We start from the raw sequence: 15,120 nt of genomic DNA, 5'->3' as shown, positions 1-15,120 counted from the left end.
CACTTACTGTCACTGTTGTTTTTTCATTCCGTATACAAAGTTACATGCAGCTATAAGACAGGCATAGGAAGCAGAAAAGGAAACAGCACAGAGAGTTGTTGCTGTTGTCTCCCTCATTTGCAGTCTAATATTCCTTGTCTTTGTGTGTAGATTAAGACTGGCGCCCCCTGCAGATCTGAGAGACTCGCCAAGTACAACCAACTCATGAGGTGAGTGTGCTGCACAACAAGACTGCAATATAAACTGTATAGTTTATCTTCATTTCACTGTTATACATACTGCTGCTGCACTTGCAGATTACATGCATTGCATACAGTATGCATGTACACTGTGGGCTCACAACACATTACATGTGAAATTTGACCCTTGTACTCGAACATTCATCACTACCTCTGGAACCAAATTTTAATAAATTCTCATCTTGCAGTGACAAAAACTCTCACGCTAAAAAATCCAGTTTCCATGCAGTAACTGACAGAAATAAATCAATTAACAAAATAACACTTAAATAGACTGTAATTTGTGTCGCTCTTCTCTAGTCGTCTAATCGCGCAAAGCACATTTTAACACTGTAGGTGAACCATTCAGACCCACTAACTCAACATTTAAATTCTGATGGTGAAGACTGCTACGCAAAGCAGATGAATTCACTCATACACATTCACAACCCACTGACAAAGCAGTGGGAGGAAATCTAGGCTAAGTGTCTTGCCGAAGAACACATCAATGTGCAACTGCAGGAGCCGGGGATTAAACCTATGACCTTCTGGATGAGAGACAACTGACTCTACCACTGAGTCACAGTGCAGGCATTCTTATTTTTCAACTTATATGTCCCATGAGATGTTCAGAAGACCCTGAAGAGGCATGCAAAGTGATGGCATCAATTCTGATGTCGCCTCCCACTAAAAGACAAAAAATCTTTCTCCACATTTATTCTCCAGACACAAACACACACAGAGCCGTCAGTCTACAGCTGCTGTTCAGTCGTTCACCTCTGACTCCTTGTCATTCTGACTGATCTGGAAGTATCTCAGCTTATACGTCTCTTTATCGGTTGCCACTGCTGAGAGACACTCTCATTGGTTTATCTTCCTCGGGTACTTCTTTGTCAGGTACTTCAGATACTTCTGAGAGATCTACATCTCAGACTGTGAGTTGATCTTGACTGGTGTTACCCAGGTATTTCCATTGACCTTTCTCTTCTCTTTGAGGAAGTTTGAAGTGTCCAGGATCTCATCTTCCTCAGTGTGGGTCAGATCCAACATAAACTTCCACAAACCCTGCTTTTCGCTTTTTCTTGCAGCTGCCTTCCTCCATTTGGTCTCTACTGTTTTTAGAGAGGTTAGAAAGCCTGGTATGGTGATGTAGACAACAAAAGCTTAGCAGCACACAGAGCGAGTGCTGTGAGATGGGGCCCCTTTGGGAGGTTTCCTATTGTCATTGCAAAATTTTCACATTTTGAGTCACTGTTGTGGTTTAACGTTTGCCAGCTCTCAGGCCCCCTTACTGGCTGGCCTGGGGTTGATCTCGCTCTTTATGCGGCTGAGCTGCCTGGTGTTCTTTCCATTGACCTTTATCTTCTGTTTGAGGAAGTTTGAAGAGTCCAGGATCCTGTCTTCCCAAATGTGGGTCAGATCTGACATAAACTTCCATAAACCTCAGCACCATGTCAGCACCACGTTGAGAGAAGTAAAAAAAAGCCTAGTATGGTTATGTAGACAACAAAAACTTAGCAGCACACAGAGTAAGCGGTGCTAGATGGGGTCCCTTTGGGAGTGGGGTTCATATTGTCATTGCAAAATTTGCACATTTTGTAGAGCCTCATATTAGTACTAAAAATAGCTAAGTTGATCTTGTACTTTATGTGGCAGACCTGGTTGGTGTCACCCATGTTTTCCAACTTTTCATTTACCTTAATCTTCTTTTTAAAGAAGTCTGAAGAGTTGAGGATCTTTTCTTCCTGAGTGTGGGTCAGATCCAACATAAACTTCCATAAACCTCTTTTTTGAGCTTTTTGTCCCACAGCTGCCCTCCACGCCTGTAATTATCAGTAACATTTAGCCTTGTTAAAAAATATAGTGAGTTGCATAAAGATTCACCAAGGTTGACATGATTTTAGAAAGCTGTAGAAACCAATTACTTTTCCAAACAAAACTGTAAATGTGTTTAATTCTGCTGTAAACAAGGATATTGCAATATGGGGCCTCATTAGGATTGTCCTCACTTTTGAAGCCAGCCCCCAGTGGACACTAAAGAGACTGCATGCCTTTGCACTGTCGATGCGGTCTAATTTTTCATCCCTTGTAGAAATTGCTAAAAGTTGTTCAAACCTCAGCATGCACAGTTTAATTTTCTGTTCATTTACTTTTTGTTCTGCCAGTTTTTGCATCATTGGTTCCTCATATTCAGCAGCAGCACTGCCTCGTCAAGTACCTGCTCAGTCTTAGCGCTCAGGTATCACAGGGCTAATTTACATGATGGGCGACAGCAAAGCCAGTGTCACCCCATGAGTCCGAGGCCAGTCAGCAGCAGGAGGGGGAGGAGAAGAAGGAGGAAGGAGGAGGGATCAGCTCAGCATTGTAATCCCATTGCACTGCTGAGGAGACGCAGGAGGAGGAGTGGAGGGGGAAGAGACTTAACAGGAGCTTTAACCAGCGATCAGCACTAATTAGTGCAGTCAAGCAAAAGCATAAACACACAGAGAAGGTTAAACTGTAGCAGGTTGTCATACACTGGCAGCTGAGAAGACATTTTTATTTTAGGCTTTTTTTAAAGATTAAAAGTTTAATTTCAATACATATCAGGGACCAGCAAGAGAAAATACATGTGTGCCTGCTTCTGTGCCTTATTACTTTAATAGTTTGAATATACTGCTGCTGACTAATGCTCATTTGATTATATTGTTTTATTTTCAAAATGTCTGTAAAAACTTTCTAAAACAATTCTGACTCCTCTGCAGCTGTGGATCCTGGAGTCTATGCCTAGGCAAAAGTTCTGAGACGGACCCTTACCAACATTCATCACCATTATGTTTCAATAATATGATACGCACAAATAAAATAGAGTGAAATGCAAATATTATTTATACTTCCAAATATGGCAGTAGTTTAATTTCAAAATATATGGTACGATAAAAATGGGAACAGCAAAAACTTGGCAGCACACAGAGTGAGTGCTGTCAGATGGGGCCCCTTTATGGGGTTTCCTACTGTCATTGCAAAATTTGCACATTTTGAGCCACTGCTGTGGTTTAAAGTTCACTGGCCCTCAGGGCCCCCCTACTAGGTCCAAGGCAATTGCCTTCATTGCCTGTTGACAAGTAGAGCCTGTCTTTAGTGCTGCAAATAAACTGGAGTATGACTAATACTGAGTAAGCTGACAAGCTAAGTACACAGGGAACCTGCAAACCACCACTGAGTCATCATTAAAATGATACTAGAGCTGAGGAAAACTTGAATTTAGTAGCTTTTGACAGTCTGTTAGTACAAGAGAGCTCACAATAACTAAAATAATTCATCCAATTTGTGCATTAAAATATCACCAAAATGTTTCCAGACAAAAAGTTAAGTGAATAGTTTAACTGAGGTGAGGCCTTGCAGTAAGCCTTATCCCCCATCTGTCACTCACATGTCTGATTTGAGCTTTGTTGAAATCTTTATTTAGATTTTACACAAAAATGTAAAACCTGTTCACCGGGGTCTGGATTTCTTGCCAGGAAGTGCTCTGGTTTCTGTTTCTAGTAAGTATGTAGTTTAAACTATATTGCCCAATAACCCCAGAGGAGAATTTACATAATTTTTTTCATCTCTGCTATCTTGATATGGATCAATGATTGGGTTAGGACAAAAATTTAGTCTATTTCTAAAGACAAGTTCTCTTAATAATGAGTGGCCTCATAACAAGGAGGGGAAGCTTGAACCCTGTCCTGCTTGAATCTTGTCGAGGTCAGACAATTTTAATCTTTATTATAAATCTAACGTGAGATGTCTGACTTCAAAGAATGTATCACAGGAGGCATGAAACAGCAGACTTTCCCTCTCTCTTTAGCTGTAGAGCCTGTATCAGAAACCATTTGTGCTACTTCTGCCATAATGTGGAGAGTATTGTTTTCATGGAAGAAAAATGAATAGAAACCAAAAATGCTTTTTTTTCACTAGGCTGTAGACATGTTTAACATCTGTGTTAGAGCTGGTACTCTAACATATGGCCTTATGGGGATGACTCATCTTTGGAACAAGTCTCGAGTGGTCAGTTGAAGAACTGCAGCTTTTCTAACTTCTGCTTTGACTGAATATTTCAGAGCTGGATATTGCAGCTTGGTTTGAAAAACACACCACAATTTACCATGTCTCTGTGAAGCCAAGATATCAAACTCTACTCTCTCTCTTTTTTCCTTTGTCTCTTCTCTGCAGGATCGAGGAGGAGCTAGGCGACCAGGCACGCTTTGCAGGCCACAACTTCAGGAACCCGAGCGCTCTGTGAAGCTTTCAGACACATGAATGACTCACACGAACACACAAACACAAACATGTTAACTGACAGACACGACACACATGTAAGAGCCATGTACAGTGAATGATGCCACAGATTCATGAAGAAACACAGGAGCTGAAGAGCCAAGCAAAAAATAAAAGAAGATTAAATAAAAATAAATTATGCACTGGACTTGTAGGTAGGGAGGTGATGCTGTATGCACACAGACACATTAGATGCAACACTCGCTCACGCACATGCAGGGGAGAACTCTAAAAATGTCAAATTAACAAGCCAGACATGCACTGTTACTGTAGTTTTAAAGGAATAGTTCATGTACAGCCAGAGGACAAAAATAAAGATTATTGTTGTAAAAAACAGAGATTAATACGTAGAGATATAATAGATTAATGTAGACTGACGCACGCAACTGAAAGAGATAAAAAAAAAATTTAACTTTTCACACCAAAAGAAGACGATGTATTTGTAGAAACACAAACAGCTGTTTCAGGGACTGAGTAAAAAATAACAACACACACACCTGAACCACACTCGGCTGTGTCACACTGACAAACCTGCACTCTCACTCCCGTCCTCCCCCCTTCTCTCCTCTTTTGTCTCCTTTTTCTTCTTCTTGTCGTGTCCATTTCTCAGTTTCTAATGCTCTTTTCCCCCCACCCTGATGTGATTCTGATTATTTGTCATTTATGCTTGACAACTGTCTGTAAGAAGAAAGAAAGAAAAAAAATACTGAATTCCCTTCGTTCCTTCTGTTCCTGCTGAATGTCCATAGATTAGCTGTCGAAAAAAAGAAGAAAGAGAATAAAAAACAGAACGCTTGTCATTGAAAATAATGTGAAAATATGTGAAATAAAACATGTTAATTTACAATTTCAATCACAGCTCGTGTGTCATGGTCTTTTTTTATGCTTGGTTCTTGTGTCTTCACATTTTTTAAAAATTGTTCTACATCAGTGATTTCCTGAATTTGTGGAATATGTTGGGAAAGCTTCCAAGACTTCTTTGGATTATAGAGCTGTCACTGCAAAACCTACCTAACAGAAAAGTGGGGCAAAGGCCTCATATTGACCACATTGAGATATAGTCTGAAAATAAAACACATTTTATTTCTTTATCCATTAATTTTTTATTCATTATTGTCCTTCTCCATCCAGAGTTACACAAACAACATCAAAGTGCAGTGTTACCTAAGATATATGTTTATTCTATGAGTGTTTATGCCACAATAAAAGCCCCTGACTCCTCAAAGATATTTCATCTGTAATTTATCTTAGGTACATTCTCACCGGAGCTTTTATTGTGAAGGGCCCTGAAGCAGCGGTTAGTGCAGCTGGTTGTGCAAATTTAACACAGCGTGACAAACATACAGGACATCTGGGGCTGACTGATCCTCATTTAACCTTCGTCTGCTAAGAGAAACAACATGCTTACAGTCAGCTGATTACAACAAAATCTATATATAATTTATACTTCTGATCATCAGCAGTGAGTTTATGCGCTTCTTATGACTTCAGTATCTACTCTAAATGGCCCTGTTTGTTCACATTTCCCTTCTAAAACACAGAAAATATGACAAGAAAAGTACCTGAATTATAGACTGCACTCACAATCCATTCTCATCTGGACTTAGAATAATTCAATCTGTATTATTTTATGTTTAATCAGATAAGAAAATCAGATTAGCAGATTGTATAATTTTCCATTTTGAAGATAAACTGGATTTTTTTTTGCCTTTTTAGTCCTTTGACAGACAAAAAACATGAAACACGTCTGATAGTTTAACATATCCTGATATAAACACAATAAAAGTGGTGAATTTTCACCACAGAACGCACAAAATAAGTATGAATACTCTCTTTGTCTTAATTCTCCCACCCTGTGTTCACCTCTTAGACAAACTGTACAATATTCCAAATAAAACTCTCCCTACTCCGACGATCATCTGTCTGAGATCAGTCAGCCCGCTCTGCAGAAACACAGTGACAATCTAAAGGACAGGCTGTTTGTAAATTGGTCCCCATGGAGCCGTTTCCAGCGTCTTTTATGCTCGCGCATTGATGATGTCGACAAACTCTGGTTTAAGAGAAGCTCCGCCCACCAGGAAGCCATCCACGTCTTCCTGTTCCGCCAGCTCTCTGCAGTTTGCTGCTGTCACCGAACCTAGAAGTCAGAAAAGAGGAGAACTTCTATTAGTTTTTACTGAATTTGGTTATACGTTTTTGTTTTTAATGTTAATTTGTGAAATTAGAAAAAAATGCTTCATGTGAATATTTAGATGTAAAATTAAATATAGGATGGAGTTTTTCTTTGCTAACATCTTTGGGCCTCTCTATGCAGCTGGGCCTCAGAAAGTTCCCCCCTTTGCCTCCCCTTATAGGTGGCCCTGAGCATAAAGCTGAAGAAAAAAATGATACAACTCCTCTATGTTACCAAGTTTTAAAATCTCCTCAAGCATGGGACAGAAATATTTTTTGTACGTGGAAACAAAAAAAAATACTGACCTCCGTAGATGATACGAACAGAGTCAGCTACCTCATCCGACACGTTGGCCCGGAGCCACGCCCTTAACTTCTCATGGACCTCCTGAGCCTGGAAATGAATATAAACACTGTCTAAGTCCATATACGCAAAGAGCAGCTTCTGACTGAACTCCCTGCAGAGAACAGAGGAAGCAGTCAGTATTACCTGTTCAGGTGTGGCTGTCTTTCCAGTCCCGATGGCCCAAACAGGTTCATATGCCAGCACCACCTTCCCCCAGTCTTTTACATTCTCTGAAACACAAACAACATCCCTCTGTCACATGAAAAACAACAAGACAGATGATTACCCTAGAACCTTGGTTCCAAAACTGGGGTCCAGGACCCCCCTAGAGGGATACAAGGGATTTCCAGGAGCGGGCTTGGAGCTCTGTCTACTCTGCAGTTGTGAACATTGTATTTGCACATACTAACTAAAATCAAGCTATAACAATAAATGGTTCATACAGAGGTCTTTGGGTAAGAACATTTATGTTTAGGGTTATTTTTCTTGGATTAAGAAAAAAAAAGGATTTAAAATTAATGTTGGTTTTGACTGCAGTGTCTCTCTTAGTTCTGGTGGGGCTCAGATTGTATTAGATACAAATTGTGGGGCTCAAAGCTAACATCGAACTCAGGATTCTTTTTCTCTTATAACATAGCAGGTTAACTTGGCATTACCCAACACTGGGAGTCTAAGACTTCTTTTTTATTGCCATGTTATCCACACGGGTATAGATATGGTTTGATTTCAATAGAATATCAAAGTTAAGAAATCAGTTATGGTAACAGCCCTAACTGCAATAATGTGAGATAAAAATGCACTTCATGTTAAATCTGAAAGAACCATAACAGTTTCAAAGGGAAGCAAAGCTAATTCAATTGTCAGATTTTAACAGGTTAAAGCAGAGTGAATGCTGGGACTTGATTTGAGAGCTCCTCAGAGGAGAAAACCCTGCATGAAGAGAGAAATAAGATGACTGTGTGTGAATAAATGTCTCCATCAGCACAGTCTGCTGACCTACTTGCATTTTAAATCAGAGTGAGGCCTACTTTGAGTGCAGAAGTAGGCTGGAAGAAGCAGAGACGTATGCAGGAGAGGATGATCAATAATGCCCTTTCATATCAGACTGAGTGGAGAGGGAAGACATCTTTTAAATCAGAGAAAATGAACCCATTATATAAACAGAATAAGAAAGATTTGGCTTAAAAACTAGAGCGCTGATTAAGTCTTTATTTCTGTGTGTGTTTCTCCAAGTATTTTTGGAAATAAATAAACAAACTTTTCCATTCCAACAATAGAAAAGCCTAAAGCCGATGAACTGAGATATGAAACCTTCATTAATGTGTGAATAAAACAAGCTGACTTCTTGAAGAACGCTCAAACCCAACAAAAGACTTCAAGATGGATTCATACATCAGAAAAGTAGTATCAAGACAGTATTAAAGAGAAGAAGTAGAGAAGCAGGATCAAAGATAAATGTAGATTTTGTTTTTGTTTACCTGCGATGACCTGTGTCTGATTGTAGACAATTTCTTCTGTGGTCCCAGCCTCCCGCTCCTCCAGCTTCTCACCGATGCAGGCGATCACACCCAGGTCACTCTCCAGAGCATGAGCCACCTTAAAAAAAAAACAAAAAAAAAAACAACAACAACAAAAAAAACCTGGTCAGATAAAAAAACCTTTTTTTTCAAATATAATATTTATGTTACATTGATGGGAAATAATTCTAAACTCTCTTGAATGCATGTTTTCTGACCCAACATGCCACATAGACTGTTTCTCATCTTCAGTGAATTGGATATATTGTATTTTACATGCATTTAGTCAACATCCCATGGAAGACGTTTGGAAAAAGCAGAAACTTTCAAAACCAAATTTGCTCTGTATGCCACATTATTTAACCTCCTGAGATCTGAGCTTTTGTTTGAACTGCATTTATATTTTCTTCCACTTACCTGGTATAATTAGGACCTAATAAGTTTGAAAATCTCAGCCTTGTCTTTTTTTAAAATTTATTTTAGGCCTTTTCTTGCCTTTATTAGATAGAGGAGGACAGTGGATAGACTCAGAAACAGAGAAGAGAGTGGGGAGAGACATGCCGTAAAGGGCCACAGGCCGCATTCGAACCTGAGCCACCCGCGTACATGGTGCACACCTTAAACCACTCGACCATTTGTGTCCCACCATGACTTTAACAGGAATTAATTTTGACAAAAATTGATGTCTAATGTCAACATAAATTCCCAAAATTTCAAAGAAGCTACCATAATTTCTGTGAAAAACTCTTAATCATATTTTTAAAATGTCCCATAAAAAGTACCTCAATTTTTTTCAAGTATTTGTCAAATGTTTCAACTAAAATTTATTATAAAGACTAAATTTTAAATAAAAATTCAATTTAAATTTCTGAAAAATTTTCTAAAGGATCCCAAAATTCCAAAGCAAATTCTCCAAAACAAATCTACACCCAAAGTTCTGTGAGAAACGGAAAATTCCCCCAAACGTGCCAAAAAATTCTTCTGAAGATCCCACTGCATTCTAGAAATATCAAAGGATACCTTGCCTCCCAATTACCAAGACTAGAAAATAAGTTTCCCAAGTTTCCGCATCTTAAGATTTCAAAGCAATTCATTCCCAAAAAATTCAGATAAAATTCCCCCAAAATACAAATACATTTCCCCAAATCAAAACAAAAATGCCCCTCCCCAACATAAAAAATTCAAAGAAATCACTCAAAAATTTCACTGCAATAAAACTTACAATGAGACCGTCAAAAAATACACAGAGTTTCATGGAAATTTCTAAAAAAATAATTCCAAAATTATCCATGAAAATCCCTGAAATTTTCATTGCAAATTCTCCCAGTATTTCAAGTGAATTACTAATACTTCAATGGACAGTCCAGACAATTTTCTCTAAAATTCTAATTGTAAAAAGTATTATTATGCTATGTTGTGAGAAAGCCAGACTGTAAAGTCCTCATATGTGCACACACGGTCTTAGGAGGTTTCAGGCCAATCAGAGAGATACATGATTCTTCACTATCAGAGGAGCCAGTAGATAAATTAAACTCTTGCTGAAGCTGGTCGAGAGAACTGCAGCATCTTTTGTTCTAGGAAGAGCTTTCAGTGTGGTCCTTTGCTTTAAGAAAGAAATGTTGTCCAGTTCTGACTATACTGACACTATAAGTGCATCCATTCTTCATCAGCTACCATTGTTTACTGGCTTGCAGTTCAACTAAACTCCGTCTGTAGCTGCCACCCCTTTCACTTCCTGTGATAAAGATTAGTCTAGTCATTCTCTGACCAGGGACAAGTGCAAAAGCTTGAACCTTTGCAAGATGGAGCTGCCTGATTACAGTCATGAAACCTGAACAATCAATGAGCCAACTTCTGGCTGTATAAGAATGCATGGAAAACGCACCTCCACCTCCTTTTTGCTACAGAAATGTGTATCCACAATATTGCTGCCATCTTGATCTAGTGATGTAATTTGAAGCTAGTCTGCAGCGTAGAAACCCCAGTATACTGTAGTCATCCCGCCTCTCCCTCTCACCAGAATGCACATTAAACTTTCTGATAAAAGGTCACAGGTGGGTACAGTCCACAGCAGGACTGATTCTTGTGTCTGTCTGAAGCAGACGCTGGTGGTTATGGAAAGTTCAGTGACTTATGTTTTCCTTCAGCTTCTTCTGATAATGTCGTTGGGCCTCCTGCAAGGAGCCTTATTTGTCATCAGAGCTGTCACTCTCCTTATAAATGACATTAAATAGTTTCTGCCATTTCACTCTCTTCACCTCTTTCTGCACAAGTTATCCTACCTACCCTGTTAATATTCATATGCCCTTTACACATTACACATACGTTTATATCCTTTGTATTTTCTAACTTTTATACTTTTTGCTTGTTGTTTTATGTTTCTTAGATATAACTTGTTTTTTGCTGTTGTTGCTAACAGCAAATTTCCTTTAGGATCAGTAAAGTATCTGTCTAATGTAATCTAAATAACCCAATAAACCTCAACTTCTCTCAAAAAATGAACAATTTGACAAAAAAAGAATGGAAATCACTGCCTAAAGTGAAAGAAACCATGTTTAAGTAAAATGTATTTAACATCTATTTTAGTCCTAAAGTGCGACTCATGTCCCATCTGTAAACATGGAGGAGGTGGAACTTATAACCTCCACACTGCAGCCAGCCAGCAGGGGGAGCTTCAGCTTCACTTTAAGGGTGCTGTTATGTTGTTAACTTGTTATACAGACTATGGAGACAGCACACGAGTCTGTCAGAGTGGATAAAAATCATTAGCAGGAGCGTCCAACCTTCTGACCAATCAGCTCGTCGCTTTCTCCAAACACATGACGGCGCTCAGAGTGTCCTAGGATCACCCAGTCGACCCCACAGTCCTTTATCATGGCGGGACTGGAAAGAGAAGAAACATATAAATGGCACTAGAAATAACCTGTTTATATGACATGTTTACCCTTAGCCTTTTTCATTTTTTTGGTGCACTGGTTTAAAGCCCCTAACATTAAATTATTTCCATTATGACTGATGGGAGAATGTTATTTAATCCTTCATCAGCCTTATAAATAAATTACAATTCATTAGAAATAATTCATTAGTGTGTTCCAGCAGTGATGAGATACCTGATCTCTCCTGTGAATGCTCCCTTGGCGACCTTGTAACAGTTCTGAGCAGAGACCCCGATCCGTGGATCCAGGCTGGACCGAGCAAAGTCCAGGTAGATGTAGGGAGCCCCGCACACCACCTCTGCAATATTTACATTTGATTACACTTGCAAGCATTTACCTCTGGAGACTGAAGGCTACTGGAAGATGAGACTAAGGGCAGGTTGTGTATCAGTCTAATATGGTGTTTATCTTTGGAGTGAAAAAAAATTTAAAATTAAAAGCAAAGACAATTTTTGGCAAGTGTTTCAATCAAAATTACAAAGTTTCTTTAGACAGCTGTGTGAGGGTATCAGAAGGCCACACTTTTTCCTTTTTTTCTGATTAATTAATAAGAATAGTAATTTCAGACAGCACTAAAATAAACTAATATTTTAGTAATTCCGTGCATTTTAAAATGTTCTGTAATTTTACATACTTTTTTGGATATCTTAGGTGCAGTGTTGTCATACTAGAGCAGAGTTTATGCAAATGGACTTAAATATTATGTAGGCTACCTGAGAATAAACCTGCTGCGTCAGAGACATTTACGCAACTCATCCTGATGACGTCATCTCCAATGTCACCGTGTCATCTGAGCTGCAGCATCTCTGAACTATTTCCGCCTTATCGATCACTTTTATTGATTTTTATCGTACACGAAGTGACTTTTATTGTGTAGTTTGAACATAAAGGTAATAAATGAAACAAGTTACCGGTGTTTTCGTCCAGACTGGCGGTGTTCAGGGTGTTTATAAGCTCTCCCAGACTCTCCTTGTTCCCATTCATCTTCCAGTTTCCTCCCACGAAGAACCTCCGGAGCGCCATGACCGACTGAAGGAGCAGAGACTCGGGGAGGAGAGGCGGATAGAGGTCCGGAGGATGGTCGAGGGATCCGGCTGAAGGTGTGTACGTCAGGTGCAGTGGGAAATATCACAACTCAACACCGGCAAACGCTCTTCTTCGTCTTTGTGTTTATGGAAAGTTACAACAGCTTTAATGGAGCATTACCGCCACCTACTGGTGAAAAAATATTAAAGAGAACCCTGCATTTTCAGAACTACTGACCTTGCTGAATTAACAGTGGTGTCTTTGGTATGTTGTACATAGAAAAACTTTAAATTAAGAAAGAATTGTTGTGTAATGCACTCTGGTAGTTATGTCAAATTATTGCATCATTCTTTCCACCTCTCTCTGATTGCACTCACTTTTTCCTGTTAGAGTAACTTCTTCCTTGCTGTCCTCTTCTCTTAAACTGCACTTGGGTGAAATTAAAAAAAGAACCTCTAAGAATATATTTTTCTCAATATGTGGAAAGCTCCAACAATTATTAGAAGCATCTTTACCTCCCACAAGGTGCAGGTGCAACTTTTATGGTAAGTAGTAGCAATGCTACCGACCAGTCTGCAGGGCAAGCTCTACCTGGACCAGGTTTTCTTCAAAGCAGAAGTTTCTCTCTTTATCTTGATATACAGGGAATGGTTTTACCCAATTCAGGCCGTATTTTTTTATTCTTTTTACCTGCACTTGTTGAGTGAATCTGGCTATAAGTGTTGTGAAAAATTTTAGACTATAAACTGGACTGATGCACTTGCCTATATTTGAGTTTTCTGTTGTTTGTGCTTGTTTATAACAAACCCTATTTCAAAAAGTTGTGACATTGTAAAAAAGGTGAACAAAAACACAGGACAAGGACTTGCAAATCCTTCTCAACCTATATTCTATTGAATACAGTAAAAGACTGATCAAATCTATAATTTTTTTTATTTTGAATGTGATTTTTTTTTTACATGTTCCAAAAAAGTTGGGACAGAAGTACCACTGTGTTACGTCACCTTTTCTTCTAATAATACTCTTTTAGCGTCCAAAGACTGAAGGCAACAACTGCTGAGGTTACAAAAGTGGAATTCTTTACAATTCTTGCTTAATGTTCATCTGAAGATGCTCAACATTGCAGGATTTTCATTGTTGTGTTCTACGCTTTGCAATGCTCTTTACATTTGCAATATGATGGTCTGGACTGCATACAGGTCAGTCTGGTTTACTGTGAAGCCATGCTGTCGTAACTTATGCAGAATGTGGGTTGGCACTGTCTTGCAGAGATAAGCAAGGACACACTTGAAAAATACATGTACCTCTCAGAATTAATGGTGTCTTTACAGATGTGCAAGTTACCCATGCCATGGACACTAACACACCCCCACACCATCACAGATGCTGGCTTTTGAAATTTTGGTTGATAAAAATGGATGGTTCTTTTTCCATTTTAGCCCAGACCCCACAACCATAACTTCCAAAAACAGTAAGACGCATGGACTTGTCAGTCCACAGCACACTTTTCCACTTTTAGTCAGTCCATCTCAGGTGAACTCAGGCCCAGAACAGCAGCACTTCTGGACGTTGTTTCACTCTGCATGGTAGCCTTAACTTAAAACTGTAGATGCAGTGACGAACTGTGTTAACTGACTACAGTTTTCTTGTAATATCATCACAGAATCATGACAGTTTGTAATGCGGTGTTGCCTGAGGGGTTGAAGGTCATTCAGTGTTGATTTTCAGCCTTGCCCCTTACTTACAGAGATTTTTCCAGATTCTTGGAATTGTTTGATATTATGAATTATAGATGGTGAAATATCTAAATCCCTTCCATTTGCACTGTGAGGAATATTGTTCACAAAATGTTAGACTATTTGCCCATGCAGTCTTTAATAAAGAGGAGAATCACACCAATGAGTGAGTCTTTCAGGGTTTCACCCAGTCATGATGGTATCACCTGTTACCAACTTAACTTAATTACAAGAGGCATGTTCCATTTTTTTAATGTATCTTTATTTATTAAGGATATACTTTTGGGCTTCTAATGCTTTCATTTAGAGGAAAGTGGATAGACTCATAAATGGGGATGAGAGAGCAGGAAAGTAGCAGCAGGCTGGTTTTGAATCCGGGCCACCAACATACACTGGGTACAACCATTGGGCCATCTTCACCCTGTACAATGTGTTTTTGAGCATTCTACAACTTTCCCAGTCTTGTCTTGATCCTGTCCCAACTTTAAAGGGACATGTTGCACTATAAAAATCTGAATGTGTATATATTTTTAAAAGATGGAGAGTTTTATCAGTTTAAATATTAATTACACTGCCTTATAACTGTATCCAATTTAATATGGGTTGAAAAATGGAATTTGGTTTGTCAAAACCTCATTCTAGAGCTGTGTCCTCACAGCAAAAAGGTACTCCAGCTTCCTCCTGTAGACCAAAAACATGCTTGCCGGGTTGGTTGGAGATGCTAAACTGCTCATAGGTGTGAGTGTGCCTGGTTGTTTGTCCCCATGTAAATGAAAGAGAATGTATGACTAGAAAAGCCTTGTATGTGTTGTTATATAGTACGACTTTGTATGAATGCACAAAAAACACACAGGCTCTGACATGGTG

At 39.0% G+C, this 15,120-nt stretch overlaps 2 protein-coding genes and 1 pseudogene across 2 annotated transcripts in view; 1 reads left to right on the top strand and 2 right to left on the bottom strand.

Moving 5' to 3' along the window:
• eno2 (enolase 2) overlaps positions 1 to 5,376 on the top strand; it is a 42,065-nt gene extending 36,689 nt beyond the window's left edge. The window contains exons 12-13 of the mRNA XM_041809047.1: positions 151 to 209; positions 4,416 to 5,376. Coding sequence (XP_041664981.1) covers positions 151 to 209; positions 4,416 to 4,485 — 129 coding nt within the window. The 3' untranslated portion in view covers positions 4,486 to 5,376. The remainder of the gene's footprint in view (positions 1 to 150; positions 210 to 4,415) is intronic.
• LOC121523426 lies at positions 984 to 1,646 on the bottom strand (annotated as a pseudogene).
• A 240-nt stretch (positions 5,377 to 5,616) lies between the features above and the next one.
• On the bottom strand, positions 5,617 to 12,640 carry tpi1a (triosephosphate isomerase 1a). The gene is made up of 7 exons (XM_041808037.1): positions 12,403 to 12,640; positions 11,666 to 11,789; positions 11,339 to 11,438; positions 8,517 to 8,634; positions 7,183 to 7,268; positions 6,999 to 7,086; positions 5,617 to 6,657 (listed from the first exon to the last, which is right to left on the bottom strand). The coding sequence occupies exons 1-7, from the start codon at positions 12,512 to 12,514 to the stop codon at positions 6,539 to 6,541; spliced, it is 747 nt and encodes a 248-aa protein (XP_041663971.1). The 5' UTR covers positions 12,515 to 12,640; the 3' UTR covers positions 5,617 to 6,538.
• Positions 12,641 to 15,120: the final 2,480 nt, after the last annotated feature.

This window comes from Cheilinus undulatus, linkage group 16 (genome assembly GCF_018320785.1).
Source record: "Cheilinus undulatus linkage group 16, ASM1832078v1, whole genome shotgun sequence".
In the NCBI taxonomy this organism is placed as follows: domain Eukaryota; kingdom Metazoa; phylum Chordata; class Actinopteri; order Labriformes; family Labridae; genus Cheilinus; species Cheilinus undulatus.
The sequence above is the reverse complement of the archived record's forward strand: the minus strand, read 5'-3'. Positions and strand labels throughout refer to the sequence as shown.